Source organism: Sapajus apella, unplaced genomic scaffold (assembly GCF_009761245.1).
Source record: "Sapajus apella isolate SASKATOON/1434 unplaced genomic scaffold, GSC_monkey_1.0 scaffold13, whole genome shotgun sequence".
Lineage (NCBI taxonomy): Eukaryota > Metazoa > Chordata > Mammalia > Primates > Cebidae > Sapajus > Sapajus apella.
The window spans coordinates 10,052,571-10,075,969 of NW_022436953.1; the positions used below are offsets into that span (position 1 = coordinate 10,052,571).

General features: G+C 40.0%; 1 protein-coding gene across 5 annotated transcripts in view; it reads right to left on the reverse strand.

Moving 5' to 3' along the window:
- Positions 1-430: 430 nt before the first annotated feature.
- The window catches only part of SORCS1 (sortilin related VPS10 domain containing receptor 1), a 583,838-nt gene continuing 560,869 nt past the window's right edge, over positions 431-23,399 (reverse strand). The window contains exons 25-27 of one of the 5 annotated variants that reach the window (XM_032281559.1): positions 6,026-6,131; positions 5,748-5,908; positions 431-857 (exon numbers count right to left, since the gene is read on the reverse strand). In XM_032281559.1, coding sequence (XP_032137450.1) covers positions 787-857; positions 5,748-5,908; positions 6,026-6,131 — 338 coding nt within the window. In that variant the 3' untranslated portion in view covers positions 431-786. Of the gene's footprint in view, positions 4,211-5,747; positions 5,909-6,025; positions 6,132-23,399 lie in introns of all 5 variants that reach the window. The other 4 variants (XM_032281555.1, XM_032281558.1, XM_032281560.1 and 1 more) reach the window with 4 other exon arrangements.

The window sequence follows — 23,399 nt, forward strand, 5'->3', positions numbered from 1 at the left end:
TTGGAAAGGCAGAGCTGGAAGGGATCTTCTGTGTCCAAATTATATACATCAGAGCCCTAAAGCTCTTATATGTTAAAATGATTTGCTCAAGGTCACACAGCTGGCATAGCCAGAGGCGAACTCCTCCTGCCTGCTTCCAGGTCCACAGCTGTTTTCACTCATCTGCTGTTTTACCACTCCCCATGTTTCAGTTTGTTTCATGCAGGTTTGGTCTTTCAGTAACTACAAGGTTATGAACAAATTTGAATGGAATTGTTCCCTATCAATAATTTCTAATTCTGAACTAATAATAATGAATACATACGCTTTCTAAAATAACTAGTTTGGACTAGTTTTTAAGTCAAAGTAATTTAATAAAGTAACAGGCTGCAGAGTTCATTGAAATCCAAGTAGAATTCAGGTAGTAGATACATTCTGCCTTGTGAGTACCAAAAAAAAAAAAAAAAAAAGCAAAAACCCTCCAACCTGTGGTGTTTACTACTTCTTATGCAATTAGCGTTCATGAAATCCTATAATGTAACATTTCTGTATTTAGAATGAACACCAAGGGTTTAGGATTAAAAAAAAAATTCCTGAGGCAAAGACTTAGAGACATTATCTGTTTAATAAATATGATTGTAAAAGCAATAAACAAGAGCAATTATACATTACACTACATAGTATTTAACAAAAAATACATCAAAAAAGTCATTTTAAAATTAGAAGTAGTTCCAATACTATAAGAAAACTTTTTTTTTTAAATTGGCTTCCTATAAAAATAAGTTGGCAAATGAGAGATTTCAATGCTCAGTTGGATTCCTGGAAAACAGAACAGCTGCCAAGCACCCCACTGCTCTCAAAGTTGCTGTTTGGAACTTCTGGAAAAAAAAGCAAAGCAAACCTCTGCATTTTGGATAGTGAATCCAATTAAAAATAAGGCAAGGGAGAAAATGTTGGTTGGCTGGTTCAAGGTAGAACATGCACAGTTTGCCTTCTGGGATTTTGGAAAACGTTGCAGTATTGGATTTTTAGCTTGCCCTGAATCTTACCTTCCACATACATACTTCCCTACACACTCCTCTGACCTTAAGCCCACCAAACCCCTTGTGTGTTTGCACCTGCTATTAGCGAGTAGGTAGGCACTTAGTTCCCTCCCATTTGTAGGCTCTTGTTACTGCCTTCTCTTTGAAATTCAGCTGGAATGGCCTAGGACAATGGTTCTCAGACTCCAGTATGTATCATGGTCACTGGGAGGGCTTGTTAAAATAGATGGCCAGGCTCACTATCGCTTAGCAACAGAGAACACCACAATTCATCCCCTAGAGTTTCTAACTCAGTAGCTATGGGGTATGGATGGAGAATTTGCATCTCTGACAAGCTCAAGTGATTCTGATACTACTGGTCCAGGTACCGAACTTTGAGAACAACTGGCCAAGGTCATAAGAACCACGAGGTCCTCTCTAGCAGTACCTTGCTTCACTAATCTCCAGCAGATGGGAGGGAGCTTTGAGGAGAGGCACATGAGAACCCTGGAGATGCTGAATCTCTAGCTGGTCATCTTTGGTCACTTTCCAAAATGCCAGGCATCTCATGTCTACTTCTATTTTTAATTAGGATTTACAGCTTATTCTTCCCTATGTTATTCTTCCCTATGTCTTTCCATTCATTTATTCAACAAATAATTTTCATACTACTACTCTAGGCAAGGCACTGTGCTAGAATAAGACTGTTATTCTTTTTTCACACTTTTCTAATTATGATGAATTGAACTGCAACTCTGAGGATTCCCTGTGCTGGTTTGAGTGAGCCTCTTTTGGTTTTCCAAACACTTTGTCCTCCAGATTAAATTTGGGAGACTCCAACTGAAGAGGATCAGTGAGGATGTTTCCTATGAGATAGGAAGCCTGGCAGGTTAGGAATCAATCGAGTTCTACAAATAGGTGGCTGCCTCAGGCATAACCAATTTCCCAGATTCATACGGGGTATCCTCAACCATAAACATCTCTGCCTGATGAACTTCTGACAGCAGCTTTGCTATTCTTTCTGTGCCTGAGCTACATAAAGTCATGGACATCAGGATCTTCAGGACACCCTCATTATCACCAGGGCCTGTGTTTTACTGTTGGCTTAGGGACACAGCAAAGGAGGAGGCTGAACTCACTAAGAGGTTTATCAGAACTTCTTGCTCCTATAATTTATAGTGGGTTTTGCCCAGACCATAATACTAAAGGGACCTCTGCTGGACAGGCTTTTGTTTCCCTCTTTCTCTGGACCTTTTTCATGATAAACTGGGAAAACTGGGATTTCTTCATGCTTTGGGCCAATCTTTTTTTTAACCAATCATCAATCAGCTAACTTTTCTCCTTTAGGCAGACTTAAATTTTTCCTTTAATGATATGATACTCAGAGGTCAGAGAGCACATATGAAATCACTGGGATCATCCTAAATATCAAACTCTCACCCTAATGTAAGACAAGACCCCCCCAATTTATTCTCTCAGACTTTTTGACACTCTTAAACATGAAGTCCATTAACCTGCTTCTCCTTCCAGTTAAAATCAGTTTCACAAACGTTTCTATTGTGAGAGTGGAAATGTTGGGTAACAGCAACCATCACAGGAGGAAATCGCCCTGCAAAATCGTCACATATTCAAAACATTTCTCACAAGAATCTTCTAGAATCAGATCGCACGAGATTTTGTTTAAGTTGTGAGAATACCACAATTCATCTCTATGCTTTCTTTTCCAAAGTACATGGCCAGGTTTGAATTGCTTTGCATATATCAACTCTTTCACATACAGTAAATGTTTCCAGGTGGGAAAAGGCAGGTTCTAGAAGAAGAGACACGGATACATGAAACTGAACCCTGCTGTGCAGGATACAGCGAGGTCCATGGGCACAGACACTGACATGCTTGGAAATGTACAAAACTGACAGAGGGATCAGAAACTTGCAAGTGATGGAGGCAGGGGCGGCAGAGGCCAGGCTGGTATTTAGGAAACGTCAGGGTTAATGTCCAGAATCTAGCAACATGTTTGGGAAGAAAAATTGAGAAGTTGAAGGACAACTTATTTGGGATTTGGAGGGAAGACAAAGACACCAACAGGTCATGGCCACAGAAGGATGACAGACACATGTGAAGGCAGGAAAACGGGTAATTAATGGGATTCCATTTCCTACTGCAGTTGGGGCAGGAGTAGGGAAAGCTGCAAGGGGAAGCAATTATGGTGGGAAGAGGTAAACAGAAAACCAAGGTCCGTTTCTGACATGCTTTGCCTCCCTGCCTCCCTTCCTTCCCTATTCTACCTGCCTACAGGGATCCTGAACTCCCATCTTTGTTTCTGTGGTCACAGAGAGTACAGAAAGCAGCCTTGTGGCCACTGCTGACCAACAGAGCTACAAAAGCTAACTTAGAAGGGAGATGACAATATGGAAAGTGGAACAGAGAAACAGCTCAGGGTTTCAAACTCCTGTGCATGTCTTTGTGTCTTATGAAAGGAGCTGGGGTAGCTAATCCACCCATCAGCCCTTAATGCTAAAATAGCTGATAAATCTAGAGCCAAGAATATTTCCAAAAATACATGCAGATTTCCTTGGCCTATATATGTTGTGAATTTTCTACAAACACGACCGATCAGAAAAAAGAGAGAGGAGAAGAAAGAGGGAGAGGGGAGTGTTTTCCATTAAAATAGAGCACCTGTACACTGCCCCTCCACACATGTTCTCAGAGTATCGTCCACATGCACAGGCTTAAAGCTAAAAACCCTTGTTGTCTGTGTCTGAAGAATTAAAAAGTCCCGATGCAGTGAGTGTTTGTTTGTTTGGATTTTGATTGTTTATATTTTATATTATTATTTTGTTTTTGTTTTGTTTTGTTTTTTACTGGCATCCTCCATTCAAACATTTACATAGGTAGGGATCTCTTTTGTGCTTTGATTCTCAGCAACTATGGAAATACTTCCTGGCAAAACAGGAAACAGAACAACAAAGGAAAGAAAAAAACACAAAGTTAGTGGTCATGAAGGGTGATGTACTTGACAAGAGCGAAATTCTTTCCTGATCAGCAGGTCGCCTGTAGCCTTTGGGGGTTTTCCTTAAATTGCAAATTGTGCCCCAGCAGATCCCCGCTTTGGCGTTGAAGGCGGAGTGGCGTGTCTTGCTCTTTGCAATCGGAGAGATGAGTCACCAGGTTGAGTAGAAGGGGAGGGAGGGGAGGGTAAAGCTACTCTCCTAAGAGAAAACGTGTAACACTTACTCATTTAATGACACTGGAAAGGGAAAGGTGTCAGAGACTTTGCAATGTGCTGTGATAGCTTCCTGGTGAAGGAGGAATTGCTACTTTAATAAAGCAAACACAGGCTATGCTTCGTACCCTACGGAAATGCAACTGAGAACCAAATGATACCAAAAAATGCACGTAGAAGCTTCAGGAATGAGTAGACAGGGTGAATGCCTCTCTGGACTTGAAGACAGAAAAGTCTTTTTTCTTTTTAACCCCAAGCAATTACACTTTTGTTACCTTGTCTCCCCAAATAAAGGAAAGTGCACTGTGAAAATTAGACACCAGATGTGGCTGCTGTCGTTATCATTATCTATGATAGGAGCCAGTTGCTGCATTTAAATTTCTCCTTAACACAGCCACAGACCTTTCTCATATTTGTTTAAAGAGGGTCATGTTTCCATTTATATACTCATTTTTTTTCCAAGTAAGATTAAAAATGTTATGTAAAGGCCAGGTGGTCTGGCATGATCACATTACAGTGGAGCAGAAACGGTTATATGGTAATTTATCCACTGTTGTCACCAATGCAGGATTTGGCTGTGATCATACATACAAGTCTTCAACTCCTAGCACCAACAGAGAGGAGGGACCAAAGAGAGAAATGGATCAGCAATAGTGACTTCATGGGTTTGTCTAACTTCCTGGAAAAGTTTTCCTGCAATAAATAGCAGGATCTACTACCAAGCGAACGTCAGACTCTCCATACCTACTTGTTGGATTCCTGTGCCTACTTCACAGGCAGAGAGAGCTTCGTTGAAATATGAGAAAGTCTATTTTACAATTTCTGCTAAGGGACAGTCAAAGAGGAAGAAATTTGCTAATCTGCTATGTAATTGTCTCACCCACCAGTGTGGTCTCTCTGAGGTTGCTCCACTCCCTGGATGTCTGCAAACTTTATGCCTCTTGTCCTCAAGTTCTTTGGTGCCATATCTCCTGAGAGAAAGTTCCTAGCTACCACTAGATGTTAAAAAAAAAAATTGCCCGGGATGGTGAGGCTGGCCACTCTTGTTACGTCACTCCTCTACTAGCGTTCTGAAGCAGTGTGCCCTCTTTAGAGCTGTATCCAGTTAAGGCCACCATGTTTCGTTCTAGTCAATACATACCATGTCCTGCAAACCCTGCCCAGTCCTCTGAGCCACCAGCCCTAGCCTCTGAGGCCTCTCCTTCTTATATATTATAGCAAATGCTTTGCTCTTTGCCCATAAACATGTAACATTTTAACATGTTAAGCCCAACATTTTAGGGAGGGTTTTGCAAAAGGAGGACTAAACTAATGAGAGAAAAAAAACTAGATAGAAGCAAGAGGTTCCTTGTTTTCTTTTCCCCATCCCAATAAGAAGAAGCAGGGAAAGCGCCATATTAGCTGTTTCTCTCAGGGGTGTTAGAGCAGAAGAAAGTGGTTATGTCAGGCCAGAAAGGGGTTAGAGAGAGAGTCAGCCATTGCCTACTCAGCTGAACAGCTGATGGCTACTGGGAATCATTTACCTATGAGCTGGGATTCCACCTTCTCATCTATAAGCTGGCCAGGCCTCCTTAGTTCAGTCTGAGGGACACTGGGCCTGCTTTCAGAGTGACTGACTGGACTGATCATCTCTTGTTCTTTCTCATTCTGCATCTGGGCATAAGCACTAATGCCCGGGATCTTCCTAAAATATTAATAGAAACCATCACTGCTATGCACATCACTGTAACACATGCTTCTGGACCTGTCAGGGAGAAGGAAGAGGTTGGGGGTGGGGAGATGTGGAGGGAGGGATACACACCTTTTAAACTTGTAGATGACGAACACTGCTAGCCCCACAAACACCACTGAGAGCAGCATCAGCATGGCGGATCCACTGTGGGTTGGAGTGAGGTCCACCAGGGGGGCTGGAGGGAAGACAAGACATGGTCATGAGCAGAAAACTGGGCAGGTGAGACTCTGTGAGATGCTCAAACGGTTCACACGCACAAGCACGGTAAGTCCTGGAAAAACAGGTGAGGTTATACACACAAGATGCATGTCACATGGCTGACTTGTGATACATCAGAGCCCACCCTACTCCCACCCCAAATGTTCCTGCACTGCAGCAAAGCAATGAAAAGCACAGACCCCAGGGCCAGGCTGCCTGGATTCAAGTCCCACTCTACCTGGCCATGTGGTCTTGGGCAAGTTACTTCACCTTAATGTACCTTATGTGGTAAAATAATAATAATAATAATAATAATGTACATACTTCATTGGGTTCTGATCAGTATTAAGTGAGCTAATGTACATTAAGCATTGAGAAAAGTGCCAGGCACATATTAAGTCATATAATTATTAGATTTTTTTTTTTTTTTTTTGAGACAGAGTCTTGCTCTGTTGCCAGGCTGGAGTGCAATGGCACGATCTCGACTCACTGCTACCTCCGCCTCCCGGGTTCAAGAGATTCTCCTGCCTCGGCCTCTTGAGTAGCTGGGACTACAGGCGTCCACCACCACACCCAGCTAATTTTTATATTTTTAGTAGAGACGGGGTTTCACCATGTTGGCCAGGGTGGTCTTGATCTCTTGACCTCATGATCCACCCATCTCGGCCTCCAAAAGTGCTGGGATTACAGGCATGAGCCACTGTGCCTGGCCTAGATTTCGTTTCTACTGCTGCTAGTATTATATTTTATTATGCTCTGAGTGTCAGCTTTTTCCACTAAGCAAACAGATGGCCAATAAAACCACCTAAAAATTTTTTTTCGTGAATTCAACCACCCCCTCGCCCCTACTCCAGTAGTTGTCCTGTGAGAAAAATAATTGCAAAGTTGTCAACGAGAGAAAGACAGTGAAGTAATGGAACATGCTTATATTTTTGTACACAGGAAACTGACGTCCAAGTGAATATTTTACAAGGGCAGCCACTCAGACGTTGAAGGAGGGAAATGCAACCTGGTTGTTTCCACAGCTTCCCCAAAGCTCCGACAGCCCACACCAAGACGCTCCAGCCTCTCAAATAGTGAGTTTTTCTCTCAGACAAACCAGAAGTCTCTGCGTCCATACAAGAGTCTCCCTCCCTGAGTTTCCTCTTAAAGTGCAGTCTGGAAAACACCTCTCTCCACCTCTACACCTTCCCCCATCTCACGGTCAAAGCTGTCATACTTGTAAGACTTTGCAATTAATTTCTACCCTCTTAAAAACTGACATTTTGCAAATGTAGCATAGTTCACGCATAAAAGACAAGTCACATGTACTCCATGGAAGCCTTAGTGCTGACCTTTACCTTCCATCAACTTAAGCAAAGCCTGATAACCAGAAATACAGGTGACCTTTAATCACCATTTTCTGTGGTTTTCTCTGGTGTGAGCTGAGAGGGCAACGCTTTAGTCACCCAGGTTAAAAAGTTCAAGAATAAGAGTATAATACTGATGGTCTCAGACAAGACTCTCAGTGGCTTCTGCTCTGGCTGAGTTTTTCAGGATGACATCTCAGCCACTCTGTATTGATACTGGAAAGCACCTTCCATCTATCCATACAGTTTTGGTGAAAAATGAAAGCCACCCTTCCTTCTCTGAAAATAGTCATTTCAGGAGAGTTGGCTTTCAGGAAGCACTGAATGTAAAGAACCCCCCACTATTTTCTCTGCCCTGTAAGTCAAGCAACACCTCACTTTTGAAATGGGACTAGTTGAGTTTGTGTGTAAGAGATGGTTGGGGTCTCACTGCCATGAAACATCCAAGACAAAGTTTCTTTCAGTTCAAAATTCGAAGAGAAAGCTCTCAATGCCATCGGCAAAGAGGTTCAGAAATTCTTCAGAACTCACCCTGCAATTAATAGGGTGTCATGGGGGAAGAGAACACTTTCTGTATGTTGTAGACATTATCACAGTTGATTTTCATAAATGGAAGGCAGGGACCCTGATCCCCATTAAAGAGATAACAGTGAAGTTCTCACTGGTTAATGTTGTTTTACAAGGACTTAGGACTAGTAAACAGAAGAACTAAGACATGAATCATCACACACACACTTTCTATATACTCAACCCTGGGCTAATGTCAGTAAAAGACATATTTCTGAGGGTGGGGATTAGGACTAAGACTATAACACAAGAAATAAATTAACAAGCGGCACAAGTTAAAACACTAAGTTTTAAAAGGAGCAGTAGGACTAATAAATCATGTACTCTTAAGTTTGGAAGACAGGTATATGTACACATATATACCTATGTATGTATATGTGGATGGATATTTATATGTATGCATGCAAACACACACATAGAATACAGAAATGAACCTACCACCCAGCTTCAACAACCATCAGCTGACAGCCAGTCTGATTTTATCCACTCCCCACAATGTCAAACCACTGGATTATTCTGAACTAAATCTTGGAAAACCTATAATTTAACAACCTGTAACTCGAAAAGATAAGATCTCTCTCTCTCATTATTATCATAATACCATCATCACATAAAGCAGTTATATTAGGAAGATGTTTTAAAAGCCATCTTCTAGTGCAAACCCTTAATTTGTCAGGGAACAGTGGAGGCTCAGAGAGGGGCCACAGATGATTAGGAGGGCGAGAGGTTGAAACAAAGCTAAACTTTTCACTCCTAGCTAAATACTCTTTCGGCATAACCAGAATACCAGTGATATGAAGCAACTAAGAATACTGAGCTTGCTTGAAAATGTTGGCATTTGAAATACATGGAAAACTAAGAGAGAAAATTACTTTGTCCAAGCTCTCAGCAACACAGAAAGCAAACTTTCACATGTGTGCATGCGCACACACAAATTCTTTTCCCTTCTCTTTCCTTCGTCTCATCTCTCCCCATCCCCAGGTTAAACCTTTCCATTCTAAATCATTTACACTTAAGTAATTAGCATATTATTCTGGGAAAATGAACTTCTGTATCCCAGTTCTAAAATGTATGTTATCCATTCACCTTCCCCATCTCTGTCACTTCTCAGAGGCAGGAAGCAGGAAGCAGCAGTGGTGAGAGACTGACTGCCACTGCCTTCTGTGTTCCACAGGTGACTTCTGCTTGCTGATCTGTGCCTGAATATAAACAGACCTATTATCGCTCCACACAACAGCAGCACAGTTCTTAGTCTGCCCAATACTTAGGTGCATTTGTGTGTGTTTTGCTGAGGAATGGAAACTTGTGATAAATAGGCTTTAGCTTCTTGTGTGGAATTAGCATAAATTAACCCTCTCCAGTTGCAGCTTAAACAAGGTAGAAGTGTAGGGGAAAGTGCTGAGCAATTTTTTGCCATTATTCATGCACAAAGTAAAACATGGATACAAGCAGTATTCCAAATGACTCAACATTTCTAAGCTGCACACAAGCACATGTCATTTCTAAAATCCTTTGAGAAACTTGGCAATGCACTGAATTTTTACATATTATTCATGAGGACCTGGGATGACGATAATGGGAACATTTACAATAATAACAGTTTTCTTGTGAAAAGTGATTGCCACATAGAAAGTGCTAAATAAATGGTCATAGTTGCATGTATGAGAACAAACTCAAAATTCCACGTGTGGGGTTAAGTAATGATATGATCCCTTTTCAGAATCAGACTTGGCTCTGTCACTTATAGGCTAAGTGACTTATTAAATCTCAGTTTCCTCATCTGCAAAAATAGTATTGGGCACAGAGTACATGCCCAATATTTCTAACATTGTCATATTATTCCTATCATATTTCTGAAACTGTATTCTTCTACAGAAAAAAATGTCCTGAAAGATGACAGTTTCGTGGTGAGATAATTTTAGGCAGTGATACGTACGAAATTCCTCATATGGAGATTCACACTGCACATCAGTATATTAAAGGGTCACAGCAGCCATTGCAGAAAAGAACACATTTAACTCTACCATAGCCTATAAACTCATTTGACCGCAGATCCTTTGCAGACCTAGGTTCCACATAACAGTCTACGAAATGCCTCTCCCCAGGCACTACATTCCCGCTTCCTGCAGTTTGGCTTTTTTGTTTGTTTTGTTTTTAGATAAGTCTTGCTTTGTCACCCGGGCCAGAGTGCAGTGGCACGATCTTGATTCACTGCAACCTTCTTCTGGGTTCAATCAATTCTCCCACCTCAGCCTCTCGAGTGGCTGAGATTACAAGCACCCACCACCACACGGCTGTTTTTGCACTTTTAGTAGAGACGGGGTTTCACCATGTTGGCCAGGCTGGTCTCGAACTCTACCTTGAGTGATTCATCCACCTTGGCCTCCCAAAGTGCTGGGATTACAGGCGTGAGCCATCACACACAGCGCCTCTTGCTGTCGTTTTTGCCCTTTGCTTGGTTTATTTCCAAGTTTTAAAGTCAATAACATGGTAGCACTCCCCAGGGAAGCCATGCAGAAGACCCTTATTGCTGTCCTGCGTTCACTTTCATTCTATCAAAAGGACTTTCCTGGAGAACTGCTACTTGCACTATAATCCTGAAACTTTGAACTATGATTCTAATCCAAAAGCTAGTGTCATCAGGATATTGCGGAAGTAATTTACCATACCTTGATTTTCTTTTTTCCTCTCCTGTCCCCAAAGTAGACTCAATTTAGGACTGACTTACATGCCTTGAATATCATGAAATCCATGTGGACTGAAATATTTTTTTCAGAAATTACAGTGATATGGGCAGCACAAGAACTTCGTGAAGCATTCACAAGTTTCAATAGTCAAATCAATCAAACATAAGAAAGGATATCAGAGACTAAAGATCAACTCAGTGAAATAAAGTGAGAAGGCAAGATTAGAGAAAAAGTGAAAAGAAATGAACAATGCCTCCAAGAAATATGGGATTATATGAAAAGACCAAATCTATATTTGATCAGTGTCCCTGAAAGTGACAGGGGAATGAAACCAAGTTGGAAAACACTCTTTGGGATATTATCCAGGATAAGTTCCCCAACCTAGCAAGGCAGACCAACATTCTAATTCAGGAAATACAGAAAGCACCACAAAGATATTCCTCAAGAAGAGCAACTCCAAGACACATAATCGTCAGATTCACCAGGATTGAAATGAAGGAAAAAATACTAAGGGTGGCCAGAGAGAAAGGTTAGGTTACCCACAAAGGGAAGCCCATCAGACTCACCAACAGAAATCCTACAAGCCAGGAGAAAGTGGGGGCCAATATCCAACATCCTTAAATAAAATAATTTTCAACAGAGAATTTCATATCCAGTTAAACTAAGCTTCATAAGTGAAATAGAAATAAAATCCTTTAGGGTCAAGCAACTGGTGAAAGATTTTGTCACCACCAGGACTGCCTTACAAGAGCTCCTGAAGGAAGCAGTAAACATGGAAAGAACAATCAGTACCAGCCACTGCAAAAACATACCAATTTGTAAAGACCATGGACATTATGAAGGAACTGCATCTATTACCTTTGGGCTCCACATTAGCCAATTTTTGGTGTAGACTTCTATCCCCACTGTCAGGGTGGCAGAGTAAAAGTAAGACCATACATATTATTTTCTAAAATCAGACACTTTAAGAATGAAAGGGGTGCTATTAAAGCTTATGCTGATATAACATAGATAACCCAGGACAGTCCTGATCACTCTAGGTATAAGATACCTGGTGTCTAAATGGTAGCTTGTCCTAGGTTCTGACATCTTCTCTGTATTTTATATGTGTTATCCTTTCCTGTTTTCATTTTTTTTTTTTTTGACAATTTCTCTTGATGATCTGCCTTGCCTTCCCCTGGGGAACTGCATTTCTGATGCATGTTTGTGCCCCTGTTTTTGTTCATCTGACTGTTCCTGGCCATTATCTGACCAAAAGTTTCCAGATACATTCTCTAGCCTGGCTAATTCAGTCTAGTTACCCTTGTGGTCATTTCAGCCCCTTTTATGGTCCCCCATAATTCTCCAAAAAAAAAAAAAAGAAATAGTGAAGAGTGAGTTTATTAGAAGCTAGGCCAGGCATGGTGGCTCATGCCTGTAATCCCAATGCTTTGGAAGGCTGAAATGGGTGAATCTATTGAGGCCAAGAGTTTGCGATTGGCCTGGGCAACATAGCAACACCCTGTCTCTACAGTAATTAAAAATATTAATTGGGTGTGGTAATATGTGCCTGTCATCCTAGCTACTTGAGAGGCTGAGGCCAGCAGATCACTTGAGCCCAGAAGTTCAAGGCTATAGTGAGCCTTGCTACTGCCCTCCAGACTGGACCACAGAACTGAATCCTGTGTCTTAAAAAAAGCCAAAGAGTAACCTCATTGCTGCTCCCTAGTAGGCATATGAAAATATCACATTTACTCACATTATGGGGAGGGATATATTTAGATATATATCTATATGATAAACCCATTATTGTTTATCATAAAACCATAATGATTAAATAACTAGGAAAATCCACTGGTTCTATGTATCTGTACAACTACCTAATTACTTGAAAAGAAAAAAACATATTTTGGGGAAAAATGAAGAAAAATAAAAGGAAGAAAACATTGGTACCATGGTTCTACTTTCAAAAGACTTATAAAGGATTATAATGTACATAACACAGTGACCAGAAACTAAAGACACACACAAATGTATTGGCTGAGGAAGAATTTTACCAGTACTAATTTCATCCCTAAATGGAAAACGTTATTGCAACAATTTACTTCACTTTACAGTTCAGAGTTCCACAACTCCCATTTGGCATCTGCATCTATAATGTTGCTTAGATTATATGGTAATTTCTAAAGCTTCTTGACGAATGCTAATTCTCCCTTCAAGTGGAAAGTCTTTTTCTCAATGTGAAACTGTAGTGCAGAATTCATGATGTATCACGACCTAGGTAGAAATTTGGAGTTTCTTATTCCCTCCCAAATTGACTCATAACATATCCGGTTGTAGCAACTGAAGCCTAGAAATATTCTCTAATTGCTTTATGATAACATCTTTTTATTACACCTGCAAAAGAAGTTAAACCAGTCAGCAGCAGCCATAGAGGCCAAAATAACAAAAGATAACAGTTGTATTAAAAACCCACACATACCCTTGACAAAGGACAGTTTACCTAAACCAAGCAGCTGAAATAAGGCAAAGGATAGACAGACAGGAGCAAGTGGAATCAATATTCCTGTGTATTTTTTTTTTGCTCATGTTTTTTACTTAACCTGAGATTTGAGGCTCTTCCTTTGATAAATATTATTAACCCTTTACCATTTTTAGCATATGTGTCCAGAACTCCAGATGAATAGTGACCAAACTGAAAAGCCAAGCGTAGGGCCACCTCTGAATTCTGAAATATGTACAGAAATATAGTGAGGTGTAGCTGTATCATTTTATGCTCACACTAACACATGAACAGCATCTAGATAATATTATTTAACTCTCATAAAACTCACGGCTGTTCAATTACATCTGCCACTAAGATTCCAGTTCACCCTTTAATCATGTTTCAGCTGCTTCATGGCCACAGCTCTTGGCTGCCCTTTGCCATTCATCTAGATTATGGATATAATATGTCCCAGATTCAGAGGCATGTTTCATTTTCTCCCCCTTACTCCCACTGTGATTTGCCCATTCTGCCAATTAGGTTAGCTCCAAATATGCCAAGAAATTAGATTTTAATGTTTATTACTAATTTCCTCCTATGCTTAATATAACAGGCTCTTCTCATCTAATTTATGCTTCTGTTTTAGTAGATGCCCTGAGTTGTAAATCAGATTTATTACTGGAAATAGTTGTTCACCTTTCCTTGTTATACAGATGGATTTCTGTCTGTGAAAGGCTGTCTAACAATGGTTGTTGAGACTGGTGAAGAGGCCAGCATCATAAGCATCATTAGGGGGAACTTGCTAAAAATGAAGCTTCCTGGCTTGTTGGGATTCTTCACTGTGTGTGGTGAGGCTTGGAAAATCTCTATTTTTATAAAGCTTCTTAAGTTAATGGCAATGTAAAGTCACGTTTGAGAACAACTGCTATTTATAGCAGATTATCTCTCACCCTGAGTTGGAAAGAGTTTTCTAACTCTGGGGCAGGGTTTCACGTGTCTCAAACGCTTTGAGGGAAACAGTCAGCTCCAGCTCTTCTAGTACTTTGGGCAGAATTCCCACCACCCAAACTGCAGTTCCTTTGCCCAGTAAATAAATCTTGTGAAGTGCAAATAATCCCTAAAATGTTGTTGTTAGCAATTTAGGAGGTATCAATCTAGTTAGGCTTTTGCCTTCTCAAATAAAAGGTCAGCGTTGCCCCTTGCTTGCTGTCTTTTTACTTTCTATTCTCATAAAAAACCTTACCTATTCTGTCTTAGAAGAGTCAACAGGTTTTCAGGTAATTTCCTACTCCCTCCTTCTCCCCACTAAATATAAGGACTAAATTTACTCATGACCAGGGGTTCTCATGAGAACAAAGATAGAGTTTGACAGAGCTTGAAAGATTTGAACCAGCAATTAAGGCTTTAATTTATCACCTGTCAGGAGATTACCCTCACCTGATTATCTGCTATGGGATGGTAAATTAAAATTCACAGTGAATGTATATTCTGGTCTTGGTTTTCTCACCTAAGTTTCCACTCCCTATTTCCAGCTTCCTAATGGGGTTATTCACTTAAATGCTTAATGACATCCAACCCAACATGAACCACCAAATTTATCTTAACAACAACAACAACAAAAAAAGCTCCTCATCCTAAGATTTACCAAGCAAATGTAGAGTAAAAAAAAGGCAGGGGTTGCAATCATAGTCTCTGATGAAACAACAGACTTTAAACCAACAAATATCAAAAGAGACAAAGAAAGGCATTACATCATGGTAAAATGATCAATGCAACAAGAAGAGCTAACAATCCTAAATATATATATGCATGCAATACAGGAGCACCCAGATATATAAAGCAAGTTCTTAATGACCTACAAAGAGACTTCAACTCCCACACAATAATAGTGGGAGACTTTAGCACCCCGCTGTCAATATTAGACAATGAAACAGAAAATTAACAACGACATCCAGGGCTTGAACTCAGAGCTGGACAAAGTGAACCTAATACACATCTACAGAACTCTCCACCAAAAATCCACAGAATATACATTATTCTCAGCACCACATCACACTTCTTCTAAAATTGACCACATAATTGGAAGTAAAATACTCCTCAGCAAATGCAAAACAATGGAAATCACAACAAACAGTCACTCAGACCACAGTGCAACCAAATTAGAACTCAGCATTAAGAAACTCACTCAAAACTGCCCAACAACTACATGGAAACTGAATAACCTGCTCCTGAATGACGAATGGATAAATAATGAAATGAAGGCAGAAATAAAGATCTTCTTTGAAACCAATAAGAAAGAAGACACAACATACCAGAATCTCTGAGACACATTTAGAGCTGTGTCAAGAGGAAAATTTATAGCACTAAATGCCCACAAGAGGAAGGAGGAAAGATCTAAAATTGACATGTTAATGTCATGATTAAAAGAACTAGAAGAGTAAGATCAAACAAAATCAAAAGCTAGAAGACAAGAAATAACTAGGATCAGAGCAAAACTGAAGGATATAGAATACAAAAAATCCTTCAAAAAAAATCAATGAATCCAGGAGCTGGTTTTTGAAAAGATCAACAAAATAGATCACTAGCCAGAATAATGAAGAAAAGAGGGAAGAATCAAATAGATGCAATAAAAATGATGCAAACTACCATCAGAGAATACTGCCAACACATCTATACAAACAAACCAGTAAATCTAGAAGAAATGGATAAATTCCTGGACACTAACACCCTCCCAGGACTAAACCAGGAACAAGTTGAATCCCTGAATAAAACAATAACAAGGTCTGAATTGAGGTAGCAATTAATAGCTTACCAACCAAAAAAAGTCCAAGACCAGATGGGTTCACAGCCGAATTCTGCCAGACGTACAAAGAGGAGCTGGTACCATTCCTTCTGAAACTATTCCAAACAATACAAAAAGAGGGAATCCTCCCTAACTCATTTTATCAGACCAACATCATCCTGATACCAAAACCTGGCAGAGTCACAACTAGAAAAGAAAATTTCAGGTCAATATCAATGATGAACATTGATGTGAAAATCCTCAATAAAATACTGGCAAACCAAATCCAATAGTGCATCAAAAAGCTTATCCATCACGATCAACTTGGTTTCGTCCCTGGGATACAAGGCTGGTTCAACATACACAAATCTGTAAACATAATCCAGCACATAAATAGAACCAAAGATAAAAATCACGATTATCTTAATAGATGTAGAGAAGCCCTTCAACAAAATTCAACACCGTTTATGCTAAAAACTCTCAATAAACTAGGTATCAATGGACCGTATCTCAAAATAATAAGAGCTATTTATGACAAACCCACAGCCAATATCATACAGAATAGGCAAAAACTGGAAGCATTCCCTTTGAAAACTGTCACAAGACAAGGATACCCTACTCACCATGCCTATTCAACATAGCACTGGAAGTTCGGGCCAGGGCAATCAGGCAAGAAAAAGAAATAATGGGTATTCAATTAGGAAAAGAGAAAGAGATGCTGGAGAGGATGTGGAGAAATAGGAACACTTTTGCACTGCTGGTGGGAGTGTAAATTAGTTCAACCATTGTGGAAGACAGCGTGGCGATTCCTCAAGGACCTAGAAATAGCAATTCCATTTGACCCAGCAATTCCATTACTGGGTATGTATCCAAAGGATTACAAATCATTCTACTATAAGGACATGTGCACACGAATGTTCATTGCAGCACTGTTTACAATAGCAAAGACCTGGAACCAACCCAAATGCCCATCGACGATAGACTGGATAGGGAAAATGTGGCACATATACACCATGGAATATTATGCAGCCATCAAAAACGATGAGTTTGGGTCCTTTGTAGGGACATGGATGAACCTGGAAACCATCATTCTCAGCAAACTGACAGAAGAGCAGAAGATCAAACACCGCATGTTCTCACTCATAGGCGGGTGTTGAACAATGAGAACACATGGACACAGGGAGGGGAGCACTACACACTGGGGTCAGTTGGGGGGAAATAGGGGAGGGACGATGGGGGGTGGGGAGCTGGGGAGAGATAGAAAGGGGAGAAATGCAGCAAATCACACTGCCACATGTGTACCTATGTAAGAATTTTGCATGTTCTTCACATGTACCCCAAAACCTACAATGCAATAAAATAAATGGGAAAAAAAAAAGGAAAAGAGAAAGTCAAATTGTCTCTATTTGCAGATGACATGATTGTTGTTTAGAAGACCCAAAATCTTCATGTCAGCCCCAAATCTCCTTAAGCTGATAAGGAACTTCAGCAAAGTCTCAGGATACAAAAATCATTGTACAAAAATCACAAGCATTTCTGTACACCAGTAATAGAGAGTCAAATCATGAGTGAACTCCCATTTACAATTGCTACAAAGAGAATACATACCTAGGAATACAACAAACAAGGGATGTGAAAGACCCCTTCAAGGAGAACTATAAACCACTGCTCAAGGAAATAAGAGAGGGCACAAACAGATGGGAAAACATTCCATGCTCATGGTTAGGAAGAATCAATATCATGAAAATGGGCATACTGCCCAAAGTAATTTATAGATTCAATGCTATCCCAATCAAGCTACCATTGACTTTCTTCAAAGAAATGGAAAAAACCACCTTAACTTTCATATGGAACCAAAAAAGAGCCCACATAACCAAGATAATCCTAAGGAAAAAAAAAAGCTGGAGGCATCATGCTACCTGACTTCAAACTATACTACAAGGCTACAGTAATCAAAACAGCATAGTACTGGCCAAAACAGAGACATAGAACTGGTACTGGTACTGGTACTGGTACCAAAACAGAGATATAGAACAATGGAACAGAACAGAGGCCTCAGAAATAATGCAACACATCTACAACCATCTGTTCTTTGACAAATTTGACAACAAGCAATGGGGAAAGGATTCCCAATTTAATAAATGGTGTTGGGAAAACTGGCTAGCCATAGGCAGAAAGCTGAAACTGGATCCCTTCCTTACAACTTATACAAAAATTAACTCCAGATGGATAAAAGATTTAAACATAAGACCTAACACCATGAAAACCCTAGAAGAAAACCAAGGCAATACCATTCAGGACATAGGCATGGGCAAGGAATTCATGACTAAAACACCAAAAGCAATGGCAGCAAAAGCCAAAATAGACAAATGGGATCGAATTAGACTGAAGAGCTTCTCTACACAGCAAAAGGAACTAACATTAGAGTTAATCAGCAACCAACAGACTGGGAAAAGATTTTTGCAATCTACCCATCTGACAAAGGGCTAATATCCAGAATCAACACAGAACTTAAATTTACAAGAAAAAAACAACTCCATCAAAAAGTGGGCAAAGGATATGAACAGACACTTCTCAAAAGAAGAAAGTTATGCAGCCAACAAACATATGTAAAGAAGCTCATCATCACTGGTCATTAAAGAAATGCAAATCAAAACCACATTGAGATACCATCTCACTGCCAGTTAGAATGGCAATCATTAAAAACTCAGGTGACAAGAGATGCTGGAGAGGATGTGGAGAAATAGGAACACTTTTACACTGTAGGTGGGAGTGTAAATTAGGTCAACCATTGTGGAAGACAGTGTGGCGATTCCTCAAGGATCTAGAAATATAAATACCATTTGACCTAGCAATCCCATTACTGAGTATATATATCCAAAGGATTACAAATCATTCTATTATAAAGATACATGCACACATGTTTATTGTGGCACTGTTTATAACAGTAAAGACTTGGAACCAACACAAATGCCCATCAGTGATAGACCGGATAGAGAAAATGTGGCACATATACACCATGGAATACTATGCAGCCATGAAAAGGATGAGTTCATGCCCTTTGCAGGAACATGGATGAAGCTGGAAACCATCATTCTCAGCAACCTGACACAAGAACAGAAAACTAAACACCACATGATCTCACTCATAAGTGAGTGTTGAACAATCAGAACACATGGATACGGGGAGGGGAACATCATACACCAGGACCTATTGGGAGGTGGGGTACTCAGGGAAGGATAGCATGAGAGTACGGGGGCTAGTGGAGGGATGGCATTAGAAATACCTAATGTAGGTGACCAGGTGATGGATGCAGCAAACCATCATGGCACGTGTATACATATGTAACAAACCTGCATGTTCTGTACCACTAAATAAATCACCATATTGTGCCACTTGAGTTGTAAACTTCTTAGTTGTTAAAAAGAGAAATGATAATGGAGTTTTGCCCAAATCTATTGTTTAAAAAAAAACACCCAAATATTTCTATCAGCTTTTTTTTTCATTTTCCAAACTCATACCTTATCTCAAATTTGCATTAATAAAATTTCATTAGCACACAATGAATGATAGACAACAAAGTTTATATTATTTTTTCCTGAATTTTACCTCTTTCTCTGCTCATAATTTTACCCTCAGTAAATATACTAATTATTAATATGTGAGGGTACATATCTAGAAGCCCCAATCCGTGTCAGGCAACACATAATTTTATACATAAACCATATAATTCCACCTTTCTGTGCCTTTGTGCAACCTGGCCCTTCAACCTGCAATGCTTATTTGCTCGGTTTCTAGTCAATTCCTTTTCAACCTTAAAGACTCAGCTTTATCAAATCTTCTGCATGGAATATTTTTCATTCCCCCCATTTAGAAATTAGTAAAGGTTCATACAACTAGTATTTTGTGCCTCAGGTCTAGCCAGCTGTGAGTGAGGGCCCTCATTCATCTCATATCCCCTGATAAACTATAAGTTTAAAGGAATAATTGCAAAGTAAGACATAGAGTCATGTGACAAATAAGATGATAAATCTGAAATGAATCCTGCCCTTGAGTAAATTTCAAGTTACTAGGGGCAATGAGAAAACTTTTGGCATTTTGGGGACGTTTTCTTAATGTCTTAAGGTTTGTTCTTCTACAAGTAACTATACAGATCCAGTGGTTTGCATTAGATTCAGAGCCTTCCAGATTCTTGCTAGAAAAATGCTCCCTAAAATGACATCATAGCTGTTTTTTGTTTTTGTTTAGAGATGGAGTCTCGCTCTGTTGCCCAGGCTGGAGTGCAGTGGCATGATCTCAGCCACTGTAACCTCTGCCTCCTGGGTTCAAGTGATTCTCATGCCTCAGCCTTCTGAGTAGCTGGAAGTACAGGTGTGTGCCAGCACGCCTGGCTAATTTTTGTATTTTTGGCAGAGATGGGGTTTCACCATGTTACTCAGGCTGGTCTCAAAATCCTGACCTCAGGTGATACACCCACCTTGTGCTCCCAAAGTACTGGGATTAGAGGCATGAGCCAGTACAGCTAGCCCATCACAGTTCTTAAGTAATCAAAACAGCATGGTACTGCTACCAAAACAGAGATATAGAACAATGGAACAGGACAGAGGCTTCTGAGGCAACGCCACACATCTACAAACATCTGATCTTTTGCAAACCTTACAAAAACAAGCCAACAGGGAAATGATTCCCTGTTTAATAAATGGTGTTGCGAAGCTGGCTAGCCATGTGCAGAAAACAGAAACTGGACCCCTTCCTGACACCTTACACTAAAATTAACTCCAGATAGATTAAAGACTTAAACATAAGACCTAACACCATAAAAACCATAGAAGAAAACCTAGGCAAAACCATTCAGGACATAGGCATAGGCAAGGACTTCATGACTAAAACATCAAAAGCATTGGCAACAAAAGCCAAAACAGACAAATGGGATCTAATTAAACTCCAGAACTTTTGCATGGCAGAAGAAACAATCATTAGAGTGAACCAGCGACCAACAGAATGGGAAAAAATTTTTGCAATCTACCTATCTCACAAAGGGCTAATATCCACAATCTACAAAGAACTGAAACAGATTTACAAGAAGAAAAACAAACCCATTCAAAAGTGGGCAAAGGACATGAACAGACACTTTTCAAAAGAAGACATATATGAGGTCAACAAACATATGAAAAAATGCTTATCATCACTGGTCATTAGAGAAATGCAAATCAAAACCACATTGAGATACCATCTCATGCCAGTTAGAATGGCGATCATTAAAAAATCTGGAGCCAACAGATCCGGGAGAGGATGTGGAGAAATAGGAATACTTTTACACTGTTGGTGGGAGTATAAATTAGTTCAACCATTGTGTAAGACAGTGTGGCAATTCCTCAAGGACAGAGACATAGAAATTCCATTTGATCCAGCACTCCTATTACTGGATATATATTCAAAGGATTATAAATCATTCTATTATAAAGATAGATGCACACGTATGTTCACTGTGGTACTGTTTATAATACCAAAGACCTGGAATTAACCCAAATGCCCACTGATGAACAGACTGGACAAGGAAAATGTGGCACATATACACCATGGAATACTATGTAGGCATGAAGAAACGATGAGTTCCTGACCTTTGTAGGGACATGGATGAATCTGGAAACCATCATTCTCAGCAAAGTGACAGAAGAACAGAAAATCAAACACTGCATGTTCTCACTCATAGGCAGTCTTGAACAATGAGAACACATGGACACAGGGAAGGGAGCATCACACACTGGGGTCTGTTGGGGGGCTTAGGGGAAGGACAGCGGGGGGTAGGGAGGTTGGGGAGGGATAGCATGGGGAGAAATGCCAGATATAGGTGATGGGGGATGGAGGCAGTAAAGCACATTGTCATGTATGTACCTACGCAACAATCCTGCATGATCTGCACATGTACCCCAGAACCTAAAGTATAATAAAATATATATGATACAGAAGGTCAGGGCAAATGCATACATGAGAAATGGGGAGGGTGAGGGATATGTCACAAAAGATCTGGCTGGTTTGTTAAGGTGAGGAGGGTGCAGTACAAGGTCTGTGACCCTGAGCTCTGCCATGAAGTGAAGCTGCTCTTATACTGAAAACATGTCTTCCACTGACCAGAGCAATAAAAAAGGACCTGTGATTCAGTCTCTTTTTCTAACAATCTCCTTCCATTCTTTCTCCCATTCTCTCTCAGATTTCTCATTCTCATGTGTAAAACTCCAGGAAGGATGGGCACAATTTTCCTTCAACTGCCCATTCCCCACAATGTGTATATAAAGAATTATGATGCATATTTAAAGAACACCTGCCATAAGGAAAAAATATATAGAGAGATTCCCTAGATGCTTATTGTATGCATCTAGGGAATAAATGCAAGTCTCCACTCACTAGTTACTTGATTAGAAGTAGCATGTCATGGAGACAGGTTCACAAATGAATAAACTCAATAAATTGTATCTGAAGGTTAACTGCAGGAATGGGATTTTGAATATATGTCTGCAGGCTATAAACTATGCTTATAATTATTCATAAAAACAATACTTGTTAAGCACTTGATATGTGCAAGTTCTCTACAAGGTATAATGATTAAGATGATACGAAGATACGAAGGTGATATAAAGATATGATGAACCATATCCACAAGAAATTAAAGTGATGCATAAGATAGTGGTCATGATCATCATCATCAGGCAGAGAGAGATCTAAAAATTCATATGATGTCAGACAAGGGGAAGATGTTCAGGCACATGTCTCTGGGAAGATGTCATGCAAATGGGGGCATTGAGGTGAGCCTTAAAATACAGAAATAGGTGAAGAAGTGGGGAGAAGTATTGCAGTCTGGAATATCATGAGTAGAGATATACTTTTGTCAAGACAGCGAAGCTTCCAGTCTAAAACTAGCTTGATTGCTTTCTATTCCCTTTTCCAACTTGTCATGTTGTTTTTGCAACATCATAGCCTTTGTCTGCTAAACATGGATGCCAGCTGCCATCAAGTACTGAAAGTCAAAGAGAACCACTCAGCCCATGACCCTCCCTCAACCTTCTGGATAACATGCTTTTCATTCTCCCTTATTCTCATACAGGTTCAAATACCTCCTTTCTGAAAGAGAATTTCATAACATACCTGTTAGGTGTGGTTAGACTCTTAAAAACTGTATGAAAACCAAGCAGCACAGAAATGGCTAGGAACAAAACAAGGCCTACATTCAAAATTCAGCTCAGCTTAGATACCACAGTTAATGAATTCCCAAATGGAATGTATTGGTGGGTGGGGGACAAAAAAAATCCAGTCTCTAATGGCATTTGGATATCTGCAAATACTTTCCTTCTTCCCATAAAAGCAAACAGGGAACTGAATTTGAAAACCAAAATAAGGC